The sequence below is a fragment of the Sus scrofa genome, chromosome 8 (assembly GCF_054392235.1).
Source record: "Sus scrofa isolate SSC_HxYL_T2T_F1_AM1 chromosome 8, Sscrofa_HxYL_maternal_Yorkshire_Landrace_v2.0, whole genome shotgun sequence".
Lineage (NCBI taxonomy): Eukaryota > Metazoa > Chordata > Mammalia > Artiodactyla > Suidae > Sus > Sus scrofa.
In genome coordinates, this window is record NC_139390.1 from 118,862,228 (window position 1) to 118,886,786 (window position 24,559).

The window sequence follows — 24,559 nt, forward strand, 5'->3', positions numbered from 1 at the left end:
TGTTATTATTATTAGTTTATTCTAACATTAAAATAGCAACTGCTTCTGACCTAGTGGAGGAACCGGGCAAGACACGAGGTGACTGATACCTGCCATGACAGGGAGAAAGAGAAGAGGCCTTAATCTCATGTGCCTCTATTGGAGATGACCAATAGGTTACACATATAAGGAAATAAAGAAACATTCCCTAGAGTAGCCAGTGCACAAACAGAAGAACTATAAACTATACTTGAGGAATTTACAGGCTATTAGGACAATACTCTGTTGGATTTGATTGAAATGGGCTCATATTTAAAATGAAATAAAACTATTGCAAAAATAAAAGTAAAGACAATGTTTTGATAATGTGTGCTTTCCTCTTAGTTCAGACTCTTCCAGAAGCCAGTGGGTTTTGAGGTACATCCATTGGTAAAGTACTCTCCAGGGGCATGGCTTGGTGAGTCTGACATTTGAACATGGCAAGCATCGCCCTCCGGAACCTACAATAAAAAAAAGGGGAAATATGGCATTCTCCCATAGTGAACGAAACTTTTAAAGTACTTTCAAATATGACTAAGATGCCACTGCTGTCAAATGGCATCTCCGAATAAATTGCTGCCTCCAACTTTATCTATTTTTTGGCCACACCGATGTCATGAAGAACTTCCTGGGCTAGGGATCAAACCCAAGCACAGCAGTGAGCTGAGCCATAGCAGTGACAATGCGACCTCCTTAACTGCTAGGCCAGCGGGAATTCCTGCCTTCAACTTTAACATCTCCTGCTGAGACCCTTTATAAATGTATAAAGTATATAGTACAATTAAAGACCAGTTGGGCACCACTGATTATAAACACTCAAAACATTTAATAAAAATCAATAATTATGTCTGTTTAAGATGGCACTTCTAGGAGTTCCCATCGTGGTTCAGCAGATTAAGAATCCAAGAGGATGCTGATTCAATCCCTGGCCTCACTCAGTGGTTAAGGATCTGGCATTGCTGTGGCTGTGGCATAGGCTGGCAGCTGTAGCTCCAATTCGACCCCTAGCCTGGGAACTTCCATATGATGTGCGTGTGGCCCTAAAAATACAAAAGATGGCACTTCTAATGTCAATCGCAAGGAATAATTTATTTGAACTAAGGATGTATATACTTAATGCATTTGTTCTTCTGAGTGAAAGACAGTTTAAAGTAAGAGGAATTTGATACTACCAGACTTTTCCAAAAGAACTACCAGTAGGCCCTGAATTAAAAATGTATTCTTTATTCTTCTTATGCAGTCTGTTTGGTCAAATATTTAAGCACAGTAGACTGAACAGTTAGGTTCATTCTATCTTTAAGCAGTAACAGGAAATAAAGTAGTCTAAGCTTCGCTGAGGAGGCATGAAAGAAGTCTTTGCTTAGAGGCTCAACAGAGGGGGAAGAAGAAGACTCTCAATTATCCGAAATGATTACTTACTCCTGAAGCCCTTATGTTAGCACTGAATTTTTCTCTCCTGTTTGAATAAGTCTTCTTTCTTGTAAATATACAACTATGCTACTGATTTAGGGAGCCCAACACTACCTTGCTTTATGCACTTTCCCGTAACAGAAACACTCTCTTCTGTGCAAAACTGATTTCATGTACTGGAACAAGGTAACCAGGTGAACAAAGCTAAGCTCCCCAACGACCTTCCAGGGTCATTTCTGCCAGAGAGCCATCTAAGATGAAACTCAAATTTGAGGATGCAGAGCTGGCAGAACTTATGTCTTGAGTTACCCTTGATGGGAAGGCCTGTCACAGAACTGGAGCCCTAGACATTTAAGGTCCTAAATGTTTCCCCAGCTGCATGAACCAAATAAATTTTACATTTGTCTGAAGTGAGTTTCTGTCCTTTCCCTCCCCAGAAGTTTTAGAAAATTATCTGCTCCCTTTTAAACTTTCTTTCAGTATACAATTTTTTTTTAGTTGAGAAGCACTTTAGACATGACTTACTTCTTATTAGCAATCACATAAATACAGGGATTGTAGAACGTAGAAGATTTTGCAAACAGTGGAGCTATGATGGCCATTGGAGGAGGAATCTTCTTTGGGTCACCAAAAGAAGCCCATAAGCACACGATAGAATAAGGGGACCATGCCACCAGAAACATGAGTATCATTATCACTGACATCTGTAAGAAAAAAAATCAATATTCGCCAAGCCCAGTACCCAAAATACCAAAACAGCTAATCCATCTATAAATGCAGGAAAACTTATCTAGATTGAAACTTGAATAAGTCAGGTTGTTGAAAGCAGACAAGGAAAAACTACATTCTTCGCCTCATTCCCCTTTGCTTTTGTGCCTGAAGTCATTTATGTTAACAAGAGCTTGTGAAAGGGATGACTGTTACACAAGTGTAAAGAACGCCCTCTTGCTTTCAGTGAGCTAGGGGAGAATACAAACGCTGGAATGGATGAGAGGCAGATGAACCCACTCCCAGCCCACTTCAAGGAACTGCACTATGAACTGCTGGTATTGTGCTTTTTTTTTTTTTTTTTTTTTTTTTTTTCCTATCATCTGCTCATCTGAAAAATAACTTTCAAACTTTCTAAACTCAATCTGGAAAAAAAGAAGTCCTATACTTAGCTTGGAGAATTCTAATACAGGCATTTGAGCTTGGTATATAACAAATGATACATAATACATATAAGGCAGATAGTTTGTAAAGGAGCTCAACTTGCATTTTATATAAACGAAAAACTACAATTTACATTGTTCCCTCCTGACTAATGGAAAAGGTTTAAAAATATATAAACCCATAAGGTCTGAGAATCCCAGATTAGACAATAGCTTTGCTAAAATTAAAGCTGAGGAGTTCCCACCGTGGTACAATGGAATCTGCAGCATTCCTGAGCACCAGAATGCAGGTTCAATCCCTAGCTCCACACAGTTGGTTAAAGGATTGTAGCTTTGACTTGGATTGAACCCCTGGCCCCAGGAACTCCATACACCACAGAGCAGCCAAAAGAGAAAAAAAAAAGGTGAGTAACCACTGGCCAGGTGGCATATTACTCATCATAAGAATGATTAGAAAACAAATTCTTACAAAATGTTAAAGAGATAAGAATGAGGGAAAATCAGATACAGACTAATCCATTCCACTTAACTACAGAAAGTCTCAGGAATTGGCGGTGACAGTTGTGAATGTGGTGCTGCAGGAAGATCCTAAAACACAAAAGCTAATTAAACTCTGCAAAAAGAAGTTAAGACTTTGGAATCCCCTCTCTATTCAGCTAAGGAACTGAACTGCCCAATCTCCCCAGAAGAATCCCAGGGTCAGTGTAAGAGAGGATAAAGCAGGGAGACTCAGGGCTGGGGTGGCTGGGCTCAGCTGAGAGCTGGGGTACTGTGCTGAAAAGAGGGGTGCTGCATGCGGTCCGTCCCTGCACTGCGCTGTGAGAATGTGGCTACTTAGACCTGCACCTCCTACCCTAAAGGAGAAAGAATCTTCTCCTTGGAAACTGACCAGCCCAGAAAAAAATACCCAGAGGCACAGATCCTCAGAAATCTCCCCGCAAAGACACATGCCAATCAAAGAGGACATCCAGAGCTTACAGTCAGCTTTTTTAGTGCATCACTCTTAACGGGTACAGGGACAGTCATCAATCACTAGACACTGAGGAAACATGTAAACTGGCAGGCAGAGACCAAAACAGTGCAGAAACTCAGGGGAAACAGAAAATACATGATGAACAGAAGGAAAATATAAATATATACACAATATCATCACAGAAATGAGAGAAGATATACTTGCATTAAATAAGAGGAAGCTTTCAAAAGAAGTACAAAAAAAAATCAAAAGTACAAAATAATGCTTTTATCTCATCTACAAAAAGCAGAATTTTTTAAATGTAGTAGGAAGTTTGAAATGCACAGTCAACCAGGCTTAGGGTGAGGTAAATGAGCTGAACTATGCAGGCACAAGGTCAGATCCTGACTTTATTTAATATTTTATATTTTGTTCAATGTGGATTTTTTACAAATGTTGATTTTTTAAAATACTGCATTAACTATTTTCTTTTTTCTTCTCTTTTCCTTTTTTTTTTGGATTTCTGAGTTTTTGGGTGCCTTCTTAAATTTTGCAACCCAGGCCTCAATCTCCTTACCCACACCCAGACCTGGACATTGTTGAGAAAATCTTGCAGAAAGCAGAAATGAAAACAAACTAACTAAAAACAGAGACAATATTTTTTTTAATTATGAGATAAATACAGGAGATTAAATACCCAAATAAAAAAAGCTCCAGGAAAAGAGAACAGGGAAAATAAAACGGGAGATGAAACTTACCAGAGAAATAATACAAGGAAGCTCCCAGAAGGAGAGACCTGAGTCTTGGCCCTGAAAGCACTCACCCAGTTCCCCACACGTGGGTGACTAAGCTGCCAGAGCAAAGAAATCAGCATGACATCTCAGAAAACTGGAGATAAAGAGAAAAATCACGAGCTTCCAGAAAGAACACAGATAACCAGAATGCTGTCAGCCTTCTCAACAGTGACACCAGAAGCGGGGAAACTATAATGTAATGCTTTCAAAATTCTTTGAAAATCACTTTTTTTCTACTTAGAATTCCATACCAAGTAAATAATCTGTCATTTTCAGGAGTGCAAAATCTTAAAAATGTTACTTTCCTGTAATCTTCTCAGGATTCTATCAGAGAATGTGTTCCACTAAATGTGAGAAAGTAAATCCCCCCCAAAAAGAAGACATGAGATTCAGAAAATAGGTGACCTGACCCAAGAGAGAGGTCAAGGGCATTCCCTGCTGGTGATGAAGGACATCTTGGGGTGCGGGATTTCTTGATAGTCTTAAAGAACAGTCAATGGGAGTTCCCGTTGTGGTGCAGCAGAAACGAATCCGATTAGGAACCATGAGGTTGCAGGTTCAATCCCTGGCCTCGCTCAATGGGTTAAGGATCCGGCGTTGCCATGAGCTGTGGTATAGGTCACAGATGCAGCTCGGATCTGTCGTTGCTGTGGCTATGGTGTAGGCTGGCGGCTACAGCTCCAATTAGACCCATAGCCTGGGTACCTCCATATGCCGAGGGTGCAGCACTGAAAAGAGAAAAGACAGGAAAAAAAAAAAAAAAAAAAGAACAGTCAATGTAGAGCAGAGCAGGAGACCTTGGGCTGTCAGGAGGACAGCTCCAAGAAAAGGATGAAGTTGATCTAGTCCCTGACATATCTGAAAATACTAAGAGAAGACTAATGCTTCTGGTGGAGAGGTCAGAAATGAATTAGTGACAGGTACATAGAACAGTCAACAAAGCTACAGAGAGAGGTGGGGGAAAGAGAGAAGGGGAGAAAAAAGGGGAAGGAAGGAAGAGTAAGAAAGAGAGAAGGAATGAATTATTAATTCCAAGGTGGGGGGGGAGTTGAATAAAAAAAGAAATATAAATCACAGAGCCCTATAGAGATCTGCAATAAATAAAACTTAATCACAATAGTATAAATATAAATAATATAAATTCCTCTAAACAAATATTAACATTTTACTGACAAGATGAGGACACAGAAAGGTTGATGGGACACGTAGGAAAAAGGTTTGTGGTATAAGAGAAATTCTCTTTGTCTGTAGTAGGAAATCAAGAAATAACAGCAAACGAAAATATCCAAAACAGCAGAAAAGCACATCGTTTAGAAATATGATGGCAAACATCAGAAAAAAAGGCCAGAGAATAGGAATCGAGGGTTGGAAAGAGGTGACTGCAGAAGCCAAGGAAACAAGCCCATGTAAAAGCTTGATTACCCAATATTTTTTAAGGATTTTAATATCTTACCTTCGTTACATCTACCTGATCTGACCAATCTCTGTTGAGGTAAGCAGTGCAGTTACTAGTGGCACGACATTTAATGGATTGAGTGACATGGTAATAGCAGTAAAACATCACTATCAAGGGCACGATAAAATTTACTGCAACAACTGTCATGGTGTAAGAAACAAAAGACCTGAAAATAAGCAAAGGAAATAACCAAATCACTAATAATTACATGCTTAAATCACATTCAGTGATTTAATGTACTAAATAGGAAAAGGGAAGCAGGATAATTACTAGCTATAATACTGGCACTGTCCCGCAGTCATTTATTATTGAATAGCTTAGGAAGTACATTTGACTTTTAGTTCAATTGGACTAGAAGTCAGCAAACTATGGCCTGTGGGCCAAATCCAGCGGTTGCCTATCTTTGTGAATAAAATGGTATTGAAACCACACCCATTCACATACTCTCTATGGCTGCTTTCACAGGCAGAGTTGAATAGTTGCAATGGAGATAGTCTTGCCTGTAAAGTCTAAAATATTTATTTCTCGACTTTGTACTGAAAATTTTTCAGATTTAAATTTAGTTTGAGAGATAGAAATTTTCTATTTGTTTTTCTGAGTAATCTTTCAATTCCTTTAATGAACTAAATTTTCCTCTTTTGCCTGGTAAATATAGATAAGCATCCCTGATGAGCAAGCCAATTCTTGTAGTGACTGTGCTTTTGCTAGGTAATTCTCAGAAGATGCTTTATTGCCAGATCATTGAGAGAAGAAAGCCTGGACTTCCACCAGAGCTGCACACTGGCTAGCTCCACTAACACTCCTTTTTCCCCGCTCAGGTCCTACCTCTAAGGTGAAGGTATCAGAAGGATGTTCTGTACCCCTTTTGCTGCCAGAAGAGAAGGAAGAAGCAACAGAGCAGGGAGACAAGCAGAGCTGGATGACCTTTCCTTAGAATCAAGCATAATTCACTTTTCTCATTTCATCCCTAGCTGGAATCACAACATCTATACCAAGGAAACCCTCTGCTATAACATTTGATCTGAGCTTATATTTGAAATGATGAAACTGTCTACATTAGAAGCACTTGATTATAAATTGTAAACATGTCTCTTACACGTCATTTTTCCGCCAGTTTATGGTACATGTGGCCCCAGTGGGATCTGGGGCATAACTAGCCCACCCAATGATAGGCATCAAAGCCCAAAAGAGGCCATTGATCCATGCCCCCAGAATCATGCCGATATAAGTGTTGGTGGTCATTCTTCTTCCTATTAATGAACATATGGAGTATTAGTCAATTCAATAATGTGATTCATATATTCATTTTGCTTTAACTGATTATTCAAAGTAGTTAAGTAGATTCTTTACAGAGCAATTAGGTTCACGTAAAGCCTATCTAAATGAATTCACATTCCGATTTTTAAAATGACATTTAAGCGGAAACCTGAATGATAAAAAGGATCATCCAGAGGATAGACAGAGAGAAACACTTTCCAGGTCTAGGGAAATAGAATTTACAAAGACCTCAAAGTGAGAAAGGGCTGGGCCAGTGCCCCAAAGTGAGAGGACTGATCCTAGGCCACACTGGAAACGTAGCCAGAGACCAGTTCACATGGGGCCTTGAAGGCTGTGTTACAAAATTTCATTTTATTCTAGGTATAATAGGAAATCATTGAAACATTAAATCAAGGCTTGTCAGAGAAATAAGAATGACCCTGATTGCAAGCCATTACATTTACATTTTGAAGTGAATGTGTGTTAAGCAGTGTTTAGGCAAGAAATGGGTTCACTGAGAAAGCTGAGCAAAGTGCTGTACCTGCTTCAGGACGGCAGATGGTCAGATATCGATCCACGGCCACAACAGTGAGCAACCCAATACTTGCCATTCCAAAAAAGATATTCAATCCGGCATAAATCTGAAAATCAAAATTGGAAAGAATCCACCATTCTACACGCCCTCCCAAGAGACATTTACACTTTTATTTCATTGCTAGAATCCCATTGCTTGAATTGTTCTTATTTTACTAATTTAAAAATACATCACCTCTTGTCAAATTGTAAGTGGTTTAATTTATAGAAAATGTTTATAGAACATTTATAGAAAATGTTTTAATTAAAATAAACTTTTAATTAAACTTTTTAAAAAATATTGACTTTAAGTAAAACTTTTTTCTTTCTTTTTTTTTTTTTTTTTGCTTTTTAGGGCTGCACTTGCGGCATATGAGGGTCAAATTCAAGCTGTAGCTGCCAGCCTATACCACAGCCGCAGCAACATCAGATCCGAGCCATGTCTACAACCTATACCACAGGTCACAACAACACCAGATCCTTAACCCACTGAGCAAGGCCATGGATCGAACCTGCATCCTCAAGGATGCTAGTCAGATTCGTTAACTGCTGAGCCACGATGGGAACACCACAAAGTAAAACTTCTAAACATACTCTATAAATAGAGTGCAAAAATAAACCATATATTAGGTGCACTATATGGTCAATAAAAGATTAGTATTCAGAAGATAAGAAAATTCAACAGGGGGTTAAGAAAAACAGAAAAATGGGCTCTTCACACAAGAGGAAACCTGAATGTTCATGACATAAGATATACATCCACAATAATATTCAAGGAAAAGCAAATTACAAGATACTATTTTACACCCATCAAAATGCTAAAAATTTAAAAGTCTGACAACCCCAAGTGTTGGAGAAAATATGGACTAACAGAAGTTCTTATGGAGCTCCTGCTGTGGCGCAGTGGGTTAAGAATCTGACTGCAGCAGCTCAGGTTGCTACAGAGCCATGGGTTTGATCCCCAGTGCAGCTTCGTGGGTTGAAAGAGCTGGCATTGCCCTAGCTGCAGCATCGATGGTACTTGTGGCTCAGATTCAATCCCTAGCCTGGGAACTTCCATAAGCCCCAAGTGTAGCCATTAGAAAACAAACAAACAAAACACCATACTTCTTGTTAATTGGCATAATCATTTTGGAGAGGAATTTGGCCATATCTGATAAAGTTGAAGATGAACATTATCCACAACCAAATCATTCCTCTCCTAATAATGTGTCTGACGAAATTCTCACATATTGCAGACATGTATAAGAACATTTATTAAAGGCTTATTTGTGATTTTTTTAAATTGGGAACAGATGATCAATAACAAGAAAATGAGTAAATACACTGGAATATGTTCATTAAATGGAACATAATGTAGCAATTAAAATGAATCTTAACTGCTATATTCATCACCATAGGTAAGCCTGAAAAACATAATATTGGAGGAGTTCCTGTTGTGGCTCAGTGGAAATGAATCTGACTAGTATTCACGCAGGTTCGATCCCTGGCCTTGAACAGTGAGTTAAGGATCTGGCGTTGCAGTGAGCTGTGGTATAGGTTGCAGGCATGTCTCGGATCCTACGTTGCTGTGGCTGTGGTGTAGGCCGGCAGCTACAGCTGATTCGACCCTAGCCTGGGAATCTCCATATGCCTCGGATGCAGCCCTCAAAAGGCTAATAATAATAACAATAATAATATTGGATAAAGAAAGAAAAATGAATAATGCAAACAATATGAGATTGTTTACACAAAATTTAAAATATTCAGTATCTGGTTTATAAGTAAATAAATATGTAGTAAAGAAACAAAAACACCCATGACAGAGAAGGGAGTAAGACTGAGGCCCGTGTGCAATGTCCTTCAAAGTATTTGTAAAGCTTTATATCTTTATAAAAAAAACCAACAACAACCTGAAACATATTGCAAAACATTAAGATATGACAAACTGGTTGGTATATACATGGCTATTCATCACTCTCTACTACTTTCTTTTTTTTTTTGTCTTTTTGCCATTTCTTGGGCCGCTTCCGCGGCATATGTAGGTTCCCAGGCTAGGGGTCTAATCGGAGGCGTAGCCACCAGCCTACACCAGAGCCACAGCAATGCTGCATCCGCGCCGCACCTGCGACCTACACCACAGCTCACGGCAACGCCAGATCGTTAACCCACTGAGCGAGGCCAGGGACCGAACCCGCAACCTCATGGTTCCTAGTTGGATTCGTTAACCACTGAGCCACGAGGGGAACTCCTCATCTTATTCTCTATAGTTTTAAAGCTGACAATAGCAACCTGTTCGGAAAAACAGGCCAAAGTCATGAATACAAATTAATATTATTTCCTTGTCAGTAAAAATCACAGTACATATATTTACTAGTTATTCTCATGGGGATCATAGAAAAAATCAGCAGCATGTAGTTTAACCACATTACCTAGATATTATGATGGACTCATTAAATATTTTGTTTCAAATGAAAGCAGGATATTTTTTAATTTGCAATACACAAGTTTTTATTTAAATATGCAAATGTTCATTTTTCTTCTCTAGTTGAATATAAATCTTTTGTTAGTTGATTTTTTCCTCTGGGCTGGAGAAATTTTGCAAATATGATAGCTAGTGATTTCATTTCTTATATTAAAGAATACATTTCCAGTCACTCCTGAAGGTGTTTTCAATATGAGTACCACATCTATTATCCTACATAATCTTATTTGATTGAAACCATTGGGATTTTTAAAGACATTTAAATTTACATTTTCTTAGTTTACTTTATTTTGCTTTGATTCTAAAGATCTCCAATACCTGACATCCTGCATATCCAAACTTCCAACTTCCATGCAGATCTGAAGCAGCAGACATGGGATAGCCAATGCTACTGACCCCTATATCAGTAGCAGCCAAGTTAATGATAATTGCATTTGTGGGTGTCCGAAGTTCCTTGTGCTTAATGAAGATGCCCAAAACTACTATGTTGCTGAGAATACTTATCATACCTGAGAATATAAACAAAAAATTCACACACTTTAATTTTAATGTATAAAAGTACAATCAAAATTAAATATTTAAGCTCCTTCAAAAACAGAGCGTATCCATTTTGGTTCATTCGTTTGAGGAGCTCCAGCTAGTCTTAAAACTAATTGTAGTATCTTCACAACTCTATTGTGAAAGAGAAATATGAAAATTAAAACACAAGGCTTTATGCCAATTGACATAAACCAGTACCAAAGGCTGGTGTTAATGTCTTCACTATCAATCAGTCTGACCTTGAAATTCTTCCCTTGCATTTCATGATGCCACCACTGCATCATGAAAATTTCAGGGTATATTTTAGGATAGATGTCTAAACATAAAGTCTCCTTTAGCAGCTTAATTTCATCCTCCTTCCTGAGGCTCTTCTCTGTATATGCAGTTTCTCGAGTCTCAGCTATCATTCTATCCTAATAGCGCCTCTGTCACTTTTCAGCCCTGAGCCACCCGTCCAGTCCTGCATCCTTTCTCATTGCCATTAAATGTTTACTAAGCATCCATGGCATGTAAGATCATGTAATTGTTCCAATATTAATTGAAACTCAACATGTTCAAATCTGAATTCTTCATCACACACGCACACACTCACCCCTACAGAAGAATGCACACTGCAAGGTCTGGCTATTCAGAGAGGAAGCTGAGCTGGTTTTTAGGTCCACTGAGAAGCCTCACAGGCAATATCACCCTAGCCAAGTTTCCACAGCCTAGAGGACTTGACTCCTAGTCCAGCAGGTCCAGAAACTCAATGTTGTCAATGCCCCAGAAATGACCAGATTCAGGTAGATGATGACTGAACTTTGTAATCTGAATGCCAGTGTATTAATTTACAATGTGTGATATTGTTGTGTGGACTGGATGTGCATATTAGCCTGATGAACACCCCCAACATGCAACAAAGGATGCACAAGCTTCCCACAAAAGGTCCTAATGGCAGCAGTGAAGGGGTGAATAGCTTTTAGCTAGAATAGAGGCTAGAGCTGTTACTGGAATCCTAGGGGCTAAAGGAGGGGTAAACAACAGAAGGAATAGAGTTGCGTTCACCATCAGAAAGAGAACTCTGTGGTGAGCAGCCCCTGTTATTGCCAGAGACGGTAGAGGTTTCCAAGCACCAACAGACAAAAATTTCAGCTAAGCAAGAACTTCTTTTATATCTTGGCACTTTGGTCAAAACTTCCGCTCAGCATCCTGTTATACTAACCATCCAGGTTCCTGTTCTTTCCTCCTGCATGCTGCTGGCAGAATTAGCTTGCAACACAAAATTATCGAAGGCTCTTCTCAAAACCTCCAACACTCCCCAACATCTGTGGGATAAAAGTCCACATGTCCCAGCCTGATATCCCAGGCTCTTTGCCCCAATCTGTTTGCACCCTCTCTAAGCAAATTTCCACACTTGTCATATAAGCCCTTCATTCATTCTAGTTATCAAATACACCAGGCTTGTGATAAATTTCGACACTCGTTTAACCCACTCAGAACACCCTACTCCTTTCCTCTACCCCCTCAAAATTCTGTTCAAGCCCAATTCTGCCCCAAAGGCTTGCCATCCATACCCATAACATCCTCTCTAAATTCTCAAAGTACTTGTTTATTTTACACTTTATCTTATGTGATGCTGATTTAACTCATGTATTCCTAGTCTTTCCATGTGGATTTCAGGCCTCTAATGATTTGTATGTTGAGTATGTGACATACAGCAGATATATTTCATAGAGACAACTAAAATTAACATTGCTTAATATCTATGATTTCTGCATGCATAATTAAGACACAATGACATCAAATTTGATAGTTCTCTGGCTCAATTTTTTTTGGCATTTAGTACCATAGCTCCAAAAAGCTTAGTGAATTAAAATCTTTCTGGGCTAGTTGATTTGATTATTTTTAAAAGTCAGATAAAAGCACAGTGCAGTAAATTGTTGCCTACCAAGTATGCAACCAAAATAAACTTAATTCTGGGAAGGTCTTAGACATAACAGGGAAAAAGAGGTAAACAATTTAGCCCTTTATTCTCTCTGCAGCTGTCTCAAGCACTCCACTTTATTTCCTAGTTGTAGGTGATTTCTCATGAGTAGACAACAGAACATTTAATAGTTAGGTCTAAATTTAGTTAATTTCTCTTTGGCTTCTGTGGCTTTCCTCCAATCGCTTTGGCAGGTCCTTCTTAATCTACTTCTTGGCCTTTCTTTCTTCATGTCTACCTAACTAAATAACTGCATTGTCCAAATTTCTGTCCTAGATCTCCTTTCTTACACATTCGACATAACCACACTCAAGTGATTTCACACATATCTAAGGCTATATGCTGATACTTTCCAGATCAATCTCAAAATCCAAACCCACGTGTCCAGCTTTTTTAATTTAAGATTTCTCTCAAACTGAACCCAGAGGTTTTCTCTCCTGCCCTCAAACTGTTCCTTCCTTAAGCATGTTCCCATTTTGGTGAATAGCTTCATCATCTCTCCGGTAGCCCCAGAAAGAAAACTAGTTGTCATCTTTGATGCCTCCTCACCTTCTCCCCAGTTTCCACATCCAACCATGGAGTCTACATCTAGTTCTTGAATGTGTTTGCTTCTATCTCCACCGCCACTACTTCCTTCTCTGGAGCCTTCTTAAATCTAAAGCACACAGAGGCCTCCAACGTGGTCTCTTAGCTACCACTACAGCACATTTCTAAAATGCAAGTTGGATCATGTCATTCAGGGACCCCCTGTATCTTTCACAGCTTAGGTCATTCACTACCTGGTACACAGCCATCCTCTCATCCTAGTATCTCTTACACTTCATTCTACAATTCATCCAAAAATGAATCTCTTTCAGTTCCTTAATTCATCATGCCCTCTCGCCTCTTAGCCTTAACTGGAGAAAGGGAGAGTGGTCAAGTTGGTAAAAGTTTTGTAAGAGCTAAAATCTAAGAGAAATATTAAATTTGAAGTGAAAAATCTAAATAAACTTTCAGGGAGTTCCTGTTGTGGCACAACAGAAATGAATCCGACTAGTATCCATGAGGACACAGATTCGATCATTGGCCTCGCTCATTGGGTCAGGGATCCAACGTTGCAGTGAGCTGTGGTGTAGGTTGCAGATCCGGCTCAGATCTGGCCTTTCTGTGGCTGTGGCTTAGGGTGGCATCTGTAGCTGTGACTCAACCCCTAGCCTAGAGGCTTCCATATGCTGCACCTGTGGCTCTAAAAAACTATAATAAATAAATAAATGTAATAAATGAAATGAATTATTTGACTAAATTCTTTCTCTCACAGTTTTGCTTTTAATTTGGACATTATAAGTGAGTTTTGTTAAAGCGGTGGGGGAGTTGGGGGCCTAAGGAACAATAAGTGTCTGAAGCATGAAGAGATTAGATATGCTCCCTTCAGTCCACCTACCCAAAACACAACATATACTCATGATATTGATAAAACTGATCTGATGGTTACACATGAGGGTTCTAGAACCAAAACACCCAAGTTCAAATCCTGGTGTAGCTACTTAGTAGATGTGTGTGTTGGGAAAATTATTTAAACTCTTCATTTCTATAAATGGGAAAAATAAAATGAATTCACTTACTGAATTATCATAAGAATGAATTACTTTGTATGTGTAAGTATTTAGAACAGTTATTGGTATATACCAAGCTTTCAAATAACATTAGTAGAAGCAGTAGTGGTGGTGGCTATAGTTGTAGAAGTAGTAGTAGCAGGAGTCGTCATTGTCGTCATGGTACTGTTACTATTACTGTTACAGGGAGAAGAACCTGAGAGAATATTTTATTAACAGGAAATCTTTGAGAGTTCCCTTTGTAACACAGCAGTTAACAAACCCAACTAGTATCCATGACGATGCGGGTTTGATCCCTGGCCTCGCTCAGAGGATTAAGGATCCAGTGTTGCCGTGAGCTGTGGTGTAGGTCACACACATGGCTCGGATCCCATGTTGCTATGGCTGTGGTGTAGGCTGGCAGCTGCAGCTGATTCAACCCCTAGCCTGGGAACTTCCATATGCCAAGGGTGCGGCCCTAAAAACCAAAAAAAAAAAAAAAAAAAAAAAAAGGAAATCTTTGCATGCTTCTTTTGTAACCAGATCAAAAAGGACAGCTTTTCTTGGTCATCTACCAAAACCTAACTAAACAGTAAGTTTGTATACAAAGTATTTCTATGTAATTGTGAAAAGGAAATTATCTTTAAGTAGTATAATGTTTTCTCCCTTCTGTTGCAACAACAATTAAAAAATCCATTAAAAAGAGAACAAAACTTACCCAGTGCTTATCATACAGAGATGGTAAAATAAAAAATTTAGCATGTCACTAAACTTTACAAAAATCAACTAAGGAACCACAATTTTTAGCACAGGATTAACACTCTGTGAATTATGGGGAAATTAAGCAATTATAAAGAATAGACTGGGAGTTCCCATTGTGGCTCAGCAGAAATGAAATCTGACTAGTAGCCATGAGGACGCAGGCTCGATCCCTGGCCTTGCTTAGTGGGTTAAGGATCTGGCATTACGGTGAGCTGTGGTGTATGTTGCAGACTGGCTCGGATCTGGCATGGCTATGGCTGTGGTGTAGGCCAGTGATTACAGCTCCAAATTCGGCCCCTAGTCTGGGAACTTCCATATCCCACAGATGCTGCCCTAAAAAAAAGCAAAAAAGAAAAAGAAAAAAAAAAAAGAATAAACTGGATTACAGTAGGATTTGTTAAGCTTCAACTCTACTTTTGAATATATTTGAAATTTTTCATAAGTCAATCCAAAAATGTAAGAGGTTACTTCTAAAAATTCATTCCTGAACTAAAGCTGAAAATGAAGTGACTGCTCAGCATAAAATCAATACAATTCAACCCATACATAAAAAAAAAAAACACAGAATTTCTGTTATCATTTTCCTCATTCTTTTTTTCAGCAAACAAACATTTATCTTAATCCAACATATGCATCAATGAGTATGTGTATGTGGGGAGAAAGAAATACCTGTCCTATTTGTACTGTATATATCATTTAGATATCTTTGTGCTATTTAATTTTACTCTTCATGACAATCGTGACAGGTAGCTTATTTCTGTCCTCTGTTTACAGATAAGAAAATGGAAGAACAAAAAGATGAAAGCATTTGCTCACTGTTGCAAATATACTAAAAGATGAAAGAAATCCAAAGCTTCAGAGCTCTCCAAAACAGCACTTGAAAACGAGCTGAATTTTCAATCTCTGACCTCAGTAACAATACACTCTGCTCTCTTTGTACAACTTTTAATTTTCTTTCCAGGATCTTTCAATCTTAACCAGATTCCACCACCAAGGACAAAACTGCAGAAAGTATGTATGAGAATAGTAAATGCTATAAAAATACATTTTTGCCATGGTGGACACTCTTCCCCAATAAAAACTTGACAATGTAATAAATTATGGACGGTTAAAAAAGAATTACTCATTTTACCAAAAAAAAAAAAAAAAAACTTTTCTCAGCTCCACATCACTGCTATTTATCAAAATTCAAACTAACCTGTGACATTAACCACCATTAACGATGCTTTCATTTATCCTTTCACCTACGTTCTAAGATCTTTACAGCCACGAAATAGAGCAAGTATTACCATCCGTATTTACCACATGAGCACCCCAACTCAGAAAGATTAAGTGACTTGTTGAGGTTGGCCAACAATATAGAACTGGAAACATTATTTCTGAATCCATGCTTTTTCTACTACCTTATGCTAAAAACCTCTACTTTTCTTCAGTCATTTGAAGGCAAAGTAACTTTTTATGGAGTAAACATCCATACCTGCTGTAATCAAGTATGCTGCCACAATACTGTGTTCAGTCTGTGAAAAGACAGAGCCATCTTCATTTTTAGAGTCTGAATTGTTGCCTAAATCCATTAGCATTTTGGAGAGAAGATACTAAAACAGCCTTCATAATCTATGAAATGTTTTCAAAAACCACTGAGGGAAGAATTTTCAGAACCAATCATTTCCACTTAAAGACCTCAAAGAAGGGCCTTTTCATAGAGGCCCTCCCTTTTAACAAATTTTAATTGGGCTAAAGAGGAAAGGATTTTAATTCCCGGAACAAGGAATAAGCTTATTATTAGCAAGATAAAGAGAAATACCAAGCACCACACATTTTAACCAGTTTGGGCATCGGCCTTATATCTAAGACGATTTTCAAGTGCACACATCCCACTTAAACAATAAACTCAGAAAATCAGCACATGACCTTTCTTAAGTAAGAGCCAGCCTTAGTCCTCTAAAACTATTCAGGTTAAGGTCCCTATTTTCTGTTGACCCTTTCAAGTTTTCTATTTCAGTTCCTTTTGTATTTTTCCATAACAACTTAAAGAATATCTCCCCATCCTTCCAAATCTGACTCCCCTAAAGGGAATAATATTTTTTGGTATATATGCTTTCTCTGTTTATACAAACATATATTTATATTTATACAACTGTTTTGAAGTTTTCCCCACTTTTTTTTTTTCATTCTCTTCAAAAAAGGGAGAGATATGTATATATAAAATCATTCCGTAATTTGTTTTCCCCTAAAGCCATACCATAAATTCCAGGTCAATAAACCTAAATTTAACTTATTAATAGCTATATATTTCAAAGCATGAATATAGCACGATCTACTTCACAATCCACCTTAGCTTATGACCCTACATTTTGATATGCACAAGTAATTATTTGGTAATAATCATAGCACATACCAGCAAAGTATCTACATTCAACAATTTATCTTATAAAGTACCGGGCAATTCTAATATTCTGGATTATCTTGTTCTCCATAGCTGGGTTACATAAGTGACAATCTAACATGAACACTGTTAGAATAAGACATCCTTACCACCTTTTTGTCTATATTCTTTATTCCACATAACATTTTAAAATCTCAATTATGAATTTCCTAAAATCAGTAACTTAAGAGAAATGCTAGGTGTAATCATATAACAGAACCACTAGAGGGCTATATTTACCTACTTAATTTAATTTATAAATCTTAGAACTGGCATAACAGGAAGGGACCCAAGATAATCCTTCTGTCTCAATTCTCTCAGCACTATACTTGTATAAACTGAAGAAGCTGAACGAGGTTGGGTGATCTGTCCCAGATCTTATAGCGACTGGTACTCAAATTTTTATAAATGTAAAGTAATATTCTGAAGAGTAGGAAAGTGAACCTCATTAGTATTTCAATATCGAAATTTTTTAAAATGACTCTAAAGCAATGAACATAATACCTAACATTAACTCTCCCTTTTAAAAAGCTATGGGTTGTTAGGTTTTAAGTCTTTCTTTCTTTCTGCATTCACTATTCACTCAAAATTTGAGTCTGCTTTGGTTCAGAGTCCCTTCCTTTTCTGTAATGGATTATGCCTAGTTGTAGCATCAATTTAAATTTTCCAAAAATTATTATTTCTATTTATAAAAACTGAAAGAAAATTCCAAAGATGGCCTACTATTTGCTGTAAATAAAAGTTTTACCGGTTATGAGTATGGTAGGTCCATTCAAAATACTTTTTATGCTTCCTCCATGGATGATGCAGAAAAGCTATATTGAGACAAGGCTTAAAACACTAAGAAGTAATCAACAACAAGGTCCTACTGCATAGCACAGGGAACTATACCCAGTCTCCTGGGATAGATCATGATGGAAAAGAATACAAAAAAGAATGTACACATAGGTATAACTAAGTCACTTTGCTGTACAGAAGAAATTAGCATAACATTCCATAATAAAATTTTTTTAAAGAACACTAAGAAATATAAGCATGTCAAGTTTACACAGCTCATGATTCTTCAAGTTCATAAATTTTAATTGGTCTAAAGTCAATCTTCCTTTCAAAATTCTTCCCAAATTTCAGAGATACCAGGAAATATCGCTTGTATTCCACTAAACCTTTCCATTGCTATGGCAACAAGTACATGATGCAAGTAATCAAAATGCTACTCAGTTGACGATTCAAAAGATTTAATATGTGAATAATCAAAGTATCTTTCACAATGGAGCTCAGTGAAATCACAGTTCCAACCAAGTGCATTGTTAGGCTCCCTAAACATACAAACTTGATTCAAAACCAAATACCCAAAGGAAACCCAAAGAGAAAAATAAGACATGGAAATAAAAGTTTAAAGATGGCTAATGACCAAAAAATATCCTAAGGTAAAAGATGAAATCTCAAGTGGTTTGTCTAACAACCTATATATACATGACTTCCATACTAGCCATTTCACACTTTTTTTTAAATGTTAAAAAAAAGCATTGGAATGTTGCACTATTATTTACCCCTGGGACAATACCATCATCACTCTAGTGGTGGCTATGTCTTTTACAGACCAAAAGTAAAAACCTTGGCCCTAACTCTCATTGAAAGTTACAACCCAAGGATTCTAAATCAAACAGCCTCCTTTCCCAAGTTGTAAAAGCACAACTGCTTCTTCCTGAAAGTAATTTTCAACATATTTGTACATCATATATACTTATGGCTTTCATATTTATCAATCCTACTGCAATTCTATTAATCAAAAAGAAAGTTAAACTCAAAATACTGACTTCGACAATACTATATGCTACTCAAACAAACATCCAAGGGTTAATGAAGTTTTGGGAGTTCCCATTGTGGCTCAGCAGTTAACGAATCCGACTAGGATCCACAAAGATGAGGGTTCGATCCCTGGCCTCACTCAGTGGGTAAAGGATTCGGCATTGCTATGAGCTGTGGTGTAGGTCACAGATTAGGCTCAGATCCCATGTTGCTGTAGCTGTGGCGTAGGCCAGCAGCTACAGCTCCGATTCAGTGCCTAGCCTAGGAACCTCCATATGCCACAGGTGTGGCCCTAAAATAGCAAAAAAAAAAAAAAAAAAAAAAGAGTTAACCAAGTATAAGGTAAAGCACACTAGAAAACTTAAGAACAGATATGACAATGTCATTCCTTCTGAGGATGATTACATAAGAGGAAAATCAGTGACAGAAGAAATTATCCTGTATCACAGTATTTTAACTTACTATCGTGGTTATGTCTTATACTGTAATAGCAATGAGGACCAAAACCAATTTCATTTGGCACGCCCCTACCCAAGAATGTGAACATGTAGCAGGAAATTAAGCATTTATTTATAGTCAATGAGATCTTAAGATCTTAAAAAAGGAAAATAAAAACTTTCAGTAAAGAGTCCCCTTGTGGCACAGGGGGCTAAAGACCCAGCATTTGTCATTGCAATGGTTTGGGTCACCACTTAAAAAAACATTCAGTAGGGAGTTCCTGTCATGGCTCAGTTGTTAAGCAATCCTACTAGAAACCATGGGGTTGCGGGTTCCATCCCTGGCCTTGCTCAGTGGGTTAAGGATCTGGTGTTGCTGTGAGCTGTGGTGTAGGTCGCAGGCGAGGCTCAGATCCTGTGTTGCTGTGGCTCTGGCGTAGGCAGGTGACTACAGCTCCGATTCGACCCCTAGCCTGGGAACCTCCATATGCCTCGGGAGTGGCCCTAGAAAATGACCGGAAAAAAAAAAAAAAAAAATTCAGTAAAATTTCAACATCTATGTTGAATGAGAAAAATTAAAGATTTCGTCAGAAATGTCTTGAACTTTTAGTTTTCAACTTGAACTGAGCTGTTCCAACTTAAAAAGATTCATATCAATACTAAAAATTTCTAATTGCAGTTAGAGAAGCTGCTTTACTCTGATTTATGTACAAACACAAAACGGAAAATATAATAAAAAGGTGCTAATGTTCTCGTATTCTAAAGGCAAACATTTTGAAAGGGAGTGTTAATTTATTAATAATGTTGAAGTATTACTCCACTAGCCACTTCTTTAAAGATCAGTTATACATGTAAATGAATCATTCTTTTCTATCTGAAATCTACTGGATTGTCCCGTTTCACTTCAAAAATAGCCCTGGTTTAATAAACAGAGCTCTAAATAACTGAAAGAAATAAAAAACTTTTATTTTAAAAATTCAAATATTCTTCAAATGAAAGCTGTCCCTTTATTAAACACCCACAAAGTTCCAAGCTTTGTACAAAACACTAAAACAGCTGATCATACTCTTTTAGAGCAAAATTGCCTGTTCTGTCGCACTTGTTTCCGCATGGCGTTGACATTTGAGTTCCACTGTCATAAGATGACCACTTCTTCAAGACTTGCTCAAGAAACACGTTTCTGATCCACAGAAGTAGATCATGGAAGTTAATGTGGAAGTCAACTGGTGAAGTTTCTCTACCAACTGTTATACTTAATGTCCTCTTCCTGATTAAGAGAAAATGAAAGTATTAAGGTATAGAAAAACAATTTTTAATAACACTACTACCCAAAACTCAAGTTTAAAATAAGCATTAGTTCTTGTAAGGTTTAGCAAATGTGCTTTACCGATTTTAACTGTCACTTATAATAAAACTTTTGTTTTTCAAAGTAATAATATACCAAAATAAGCTGGAAATAGGTGAAAAATTCAAAAGGAAAAGTGACATAAAAAAATGAAGCTATAAATTAGGGTAAAGCAAAGAACATCACGGTGTTCTGTATTCTTATTGGCAAACAAAAATAAAAAATGGAAGATAATACCATTTCTAGAAATTTAGTCATTTATCCTTTTTCACTCACCTCTGAAACCACCACCCCCTCTTCCTCCTCTGAAACCTCCACCTCCTCTTCCACCTCTAAAACCACCTAAAAGTAAAGGAAACACTCATTAAATAACTGTAACCACTCATACTCTGATAGCCCTATACATATCAATATAAGTCCTATAATTATAAAGAACAATAGAGATTCACATATTTTATCTTGCAAAATTTTTTAGAAGGTAAAATGGAGAAACTGTAGTAGTTTCCTAATTCAATAGCAGGGTAAACCCTAGGTTACAACTTTTTAAACAAGTTTTCTATTTTAAGAAGTTAGAATGGCTTGTTGTTTTAAAGTCCATTTGGCTCTACTGTTAAATGCATGACTACCATAACTTTCCCTTATTGTAAATACTTTTTTGATTGAACTAAGGCTTTTAAAGTATAGTAGACTGGGTAGTTTGGCTCTGAGAATACTACCATAAATATAATGTTTAAGGTTAACTGAGCTGCAGATAGACCAACGGTGATGCTCATATGCTGATGAGCCTTGAAATTTAAAAATTTTAAAGCATTTTTCTAACAGATTCGCAGACAGAGAAAACAGACTTGCTGTTGCCCAAGGAGCAGGGTGAGAGAGAGGGATGTACTGGGAATTTGGGGTTAATAAATGCAAACTATTACATTTATAATGGATAGACAAGGAGGCCTTACTATATAGCATGGGGAACCATACACAATCTCCTGGAATAAACCATAATGGGAAGGAATTTAAAAAAAAAGAATATATATGTGTATAACTAAGTCAATTTGCTGTACAGCAGAAATCAGCAGACTGTAAATCAACTATAAAAAAATAACAGAAATAAGAAAAAAAGCATTTTCTATTATGCAGCATGTCTGGCTTCCTACTGCAGTCTCAATTTTTATTTATTTTGGCTGCTAACTTTGTAAAGAATGATGAAATACAAAAAAATAAATTATAAACAGAGGAAAAACATATACTTCTAAAATTTAGATAAAAAAAGGTCTTAAGAGAGTAGAGTCGTGAATTTTTCTTAATATTACATATGAGACTGAATACAAAATAGGAATGAGGGGATCTCCATCAAATTCTCAAAGGGGTATTTCAAAAATATTAAAGAAAGATGTATGTTCGTATCTCTTACAGATTATCTCCAAGCTATCCAGACCCCAAGTGGTAAACTTCTAAATGATAATTTAGTTGAGAAGCAAAAGTGAAAACATAAGTCACTCTGTTCTGATCCAATATCAGAAGCTGTCCAACCTCAATCTGCAGCTTCCCTTCCTTACCATGTTGGCTCTGCCCATCATCCTGTCACTCATCACACTCAGGTCAATGCTGCATCCCACCTCGCCCCCAACCCTGCTCATTATCCAGCTGCCCACAATAAGAAGGCACCAAAGCTTTGGGGAAATACATATATCAAAATACTGAAATCAAAGCAATTAATTTATTGGTAATAGTCTTTGACATGACATCAGAAGAGAGGAGTTTTACCTCTGACCTACCAATTGTTTGATTAGGGCAAATTAACTTTTGTAAGCTTCCATTTTCTTATCCATAAAATAAGCATATTACCTGCTTTCACGAGGTTTTGCTAAATATTAGAAGAATATACTTGGATATTAAAAGAACACATAACCAGCTCCTGACATATAATCACCACTCAATAATGCTAACTAAAAAACTAAAATTCAGTTAAGATAAACTTTATAGAAACTAAGCATTACTATGATAGCAACCACCCAAGATTTGGAAAAAGCTTTACTAAAAAATAAATAAACACAAGGGAGGCTTACCTACATACAAAACTGAATTGTAGTACGTAAGTTGGCTGCAATTTTGAAATCTTACTAGAAATTTCCCCCCACAGATAACTTACCGCCTCTACCACCTCTGCCACCTCCGCCTCTTCCTCCTCCTCGACCTCCCCTGCCACCGCCTCTTGGAGGTCCCTTCTCACCTGGAGGTCGAGGTAGAAACCTCTGCAATGGCAGTAGCTTATATGGGTCTATATAAAACTGGAAGTATAACAGAAACAATTAGTGTGATAAGTTGGAAGATGGTATAGTATAAACATCAAGAGCCGACACGCTAGACTCAAAACTGCCAGGATTCATACCTCAACCCCACTACTTACTACTAAGTAAGTAGCCCTGGACAAGGATTTAATTTCTTTGTGCCTCCGTCTTTTGATCTCTAAGATGAAGATAATAAGGTACCTACCTCACACATTCCTTGTGAAGATCAAAAGAATAATGTATAATGAGTACTCAAATTTGGCATACAATAAGCATTACATGCATATAAATAAAAAATAAGACCAATTCAATCTCATTTCTCTTTAGAAGCAGATAATACCTTCCAAAAATTAACTACATTATCACTCAACAGAACTGTCATTAAGAAAAGTGAAACTTGGAGTTTCTGTTGTGGCTCAACAGCAATGAAACCAACTAGTATCCATGAGGATGTGGGTTTGATCCATGGCCCCACTCAGTGTGTTAAGGATCCAGCATTACCGTGAGCTGTGGCATAGGTCAAAGACACGGCTTGTATCCTGCGTTGCTGAGGCTGTGGTATAAGCTGACAGATGGAACTCTGATTCAACCCCTAGCCTGGGAACTTCCATATGCCTCAGGTGAGGGCCTAAAAAAAACAAAAAAAAAAAAACAAAAAAAAAGTGAAACTATTAAAAATTTAGCATTAAAAATCAAAATAAAGCACTAACATACTAGCTATTTCAGGACTTCAATAAAAGATCAAATCAATAACTATCTACTGAATATATCAATAAATGCATGATATGTAGAAAGTAACCCACCGTACATTTGGGATTAAAAAGGCTATTTTTCACAATAAGGAAATATAATGGGGTGTATTTCACAATTTTATACAAAACACACTTAGAACTTCAAAAACTATAATGTATTACTTATAACAGATGTCCTGAATCCCTCTTTAGAAATCACTTTATTCTTTTTCTCTTCACAAATCTGGTCCTCAAAAATAGTTGTCTAGGAGTTCCCATCATGCCTCAGTGGTTAACCAACCCAACTAGCACCCATGAGGATTCAGGTTCAATCCCTGGCCTTGCTCAGTGGGTTAAGTATCTGGTTTTGCCATGAGCTGTGGTGTAGATCACAGACGAGGCTAGGAATCTGCATTGCTGTGGCTGTGGTGTAGGTCAGTGGCTACAGCTCCGATTTGACCCCTAGCCTGGGAACCTGCACATGCCACATGTGCAGTCCTAAGAAGACAAAAATAAAATATTGTTGTCTAGCTCAGCATTGTTCAATATGGCAGCCACTAGCTACATGTGACCATTTAGATTTAAATTAATCAATGACTAAAAGTTCAGTTCCTGAGTC

General features: G+C 37.5%; 3 protein-coding genes across 9 annotated transcripts in view; 1 reads left to right on the forward strand and 2 right to left on the reverse strand.

The window, feature by feature from the left end:
• RRH (retinal pigment epithelium-derived rhodopsin homolog) lies at positions 1–20,837 on the reverse strand. Of its 2 annotated transcripts, XM_003129266.4 has the most exons (7): positions 16,389–16,523; positions 10,394–10,584; positions 7,580–7,679; positions 6,878–7,031; positions 5,779–5,947; positions 1,954–2,132; positions 1–479 (listed from the first exon to the last, which is right to left on the reverse strand). In XM_003129266.4, exons 1-7 carry the CDS (start codon positions 16,489–16,491, stop codon positions 365–367), a joined length of 1,011 nt encoding a protein of 336 aa, XP_003129314.3. In that variant the 5' UTR covers positions 16,492–16,523; the 3' UTR covers positions 1–364. The 2 variants fall into 2 exon arrangements, with proteins under 2 accessions (XP_003129314.3, XP_084829315.1); XM_084973189.1 differs by lacking the exons at positions 1–479; positions 1,954–2,132; positions 16,389–16,523 and adding an exon at positions 20,649–20,837 and having other exon boundaries at positions 3,952–5,947.
• The window catches only part of CASP6 (caspase 6), a 1,021,045-nt gene that overhangs the window by 868,168 nt on the left and 128,318 nt on the right, over positions 1–24,559 (forward strand). The window lies entirely within an intron of this gene.
• GAR1 (GAR1 ribonucleoprotein) overlaps positions 18,555–24,559 on the reverse strand; it is a 13,223-nt gene continuing 7,218 nt past the window's right edge. For 3 of the 6 annotated variants that reach the window (XM_005656545.4, XM_003129252.4, XM_003129253.5), the window contains exons 5-7: positions 23,071–23,209; positions 21,204–21,269; positions 18,555–20,849 (exon numbers count right to left, since the gene is read on the reverse strand). In XM_005656545.4, the coding sequence (XP_005656602.1) occupies positions 20,836–20,849; positions 21,204–21,269; positions 23,071–23,209 (219 nt within the window). In that variant the 3' untranslated portion in view covers positions 18,555–20,835. Of the gene's footprint in view, positions 20,850–21,203; positions 21,270–23,070; positions 24,408–24,559 lie in introns of all 6 variants that reach the window. The other 3 variants (XR_014813197.1, XR_014813198.1, XR_014813196.1) reach the window with 3 other exon arrangements.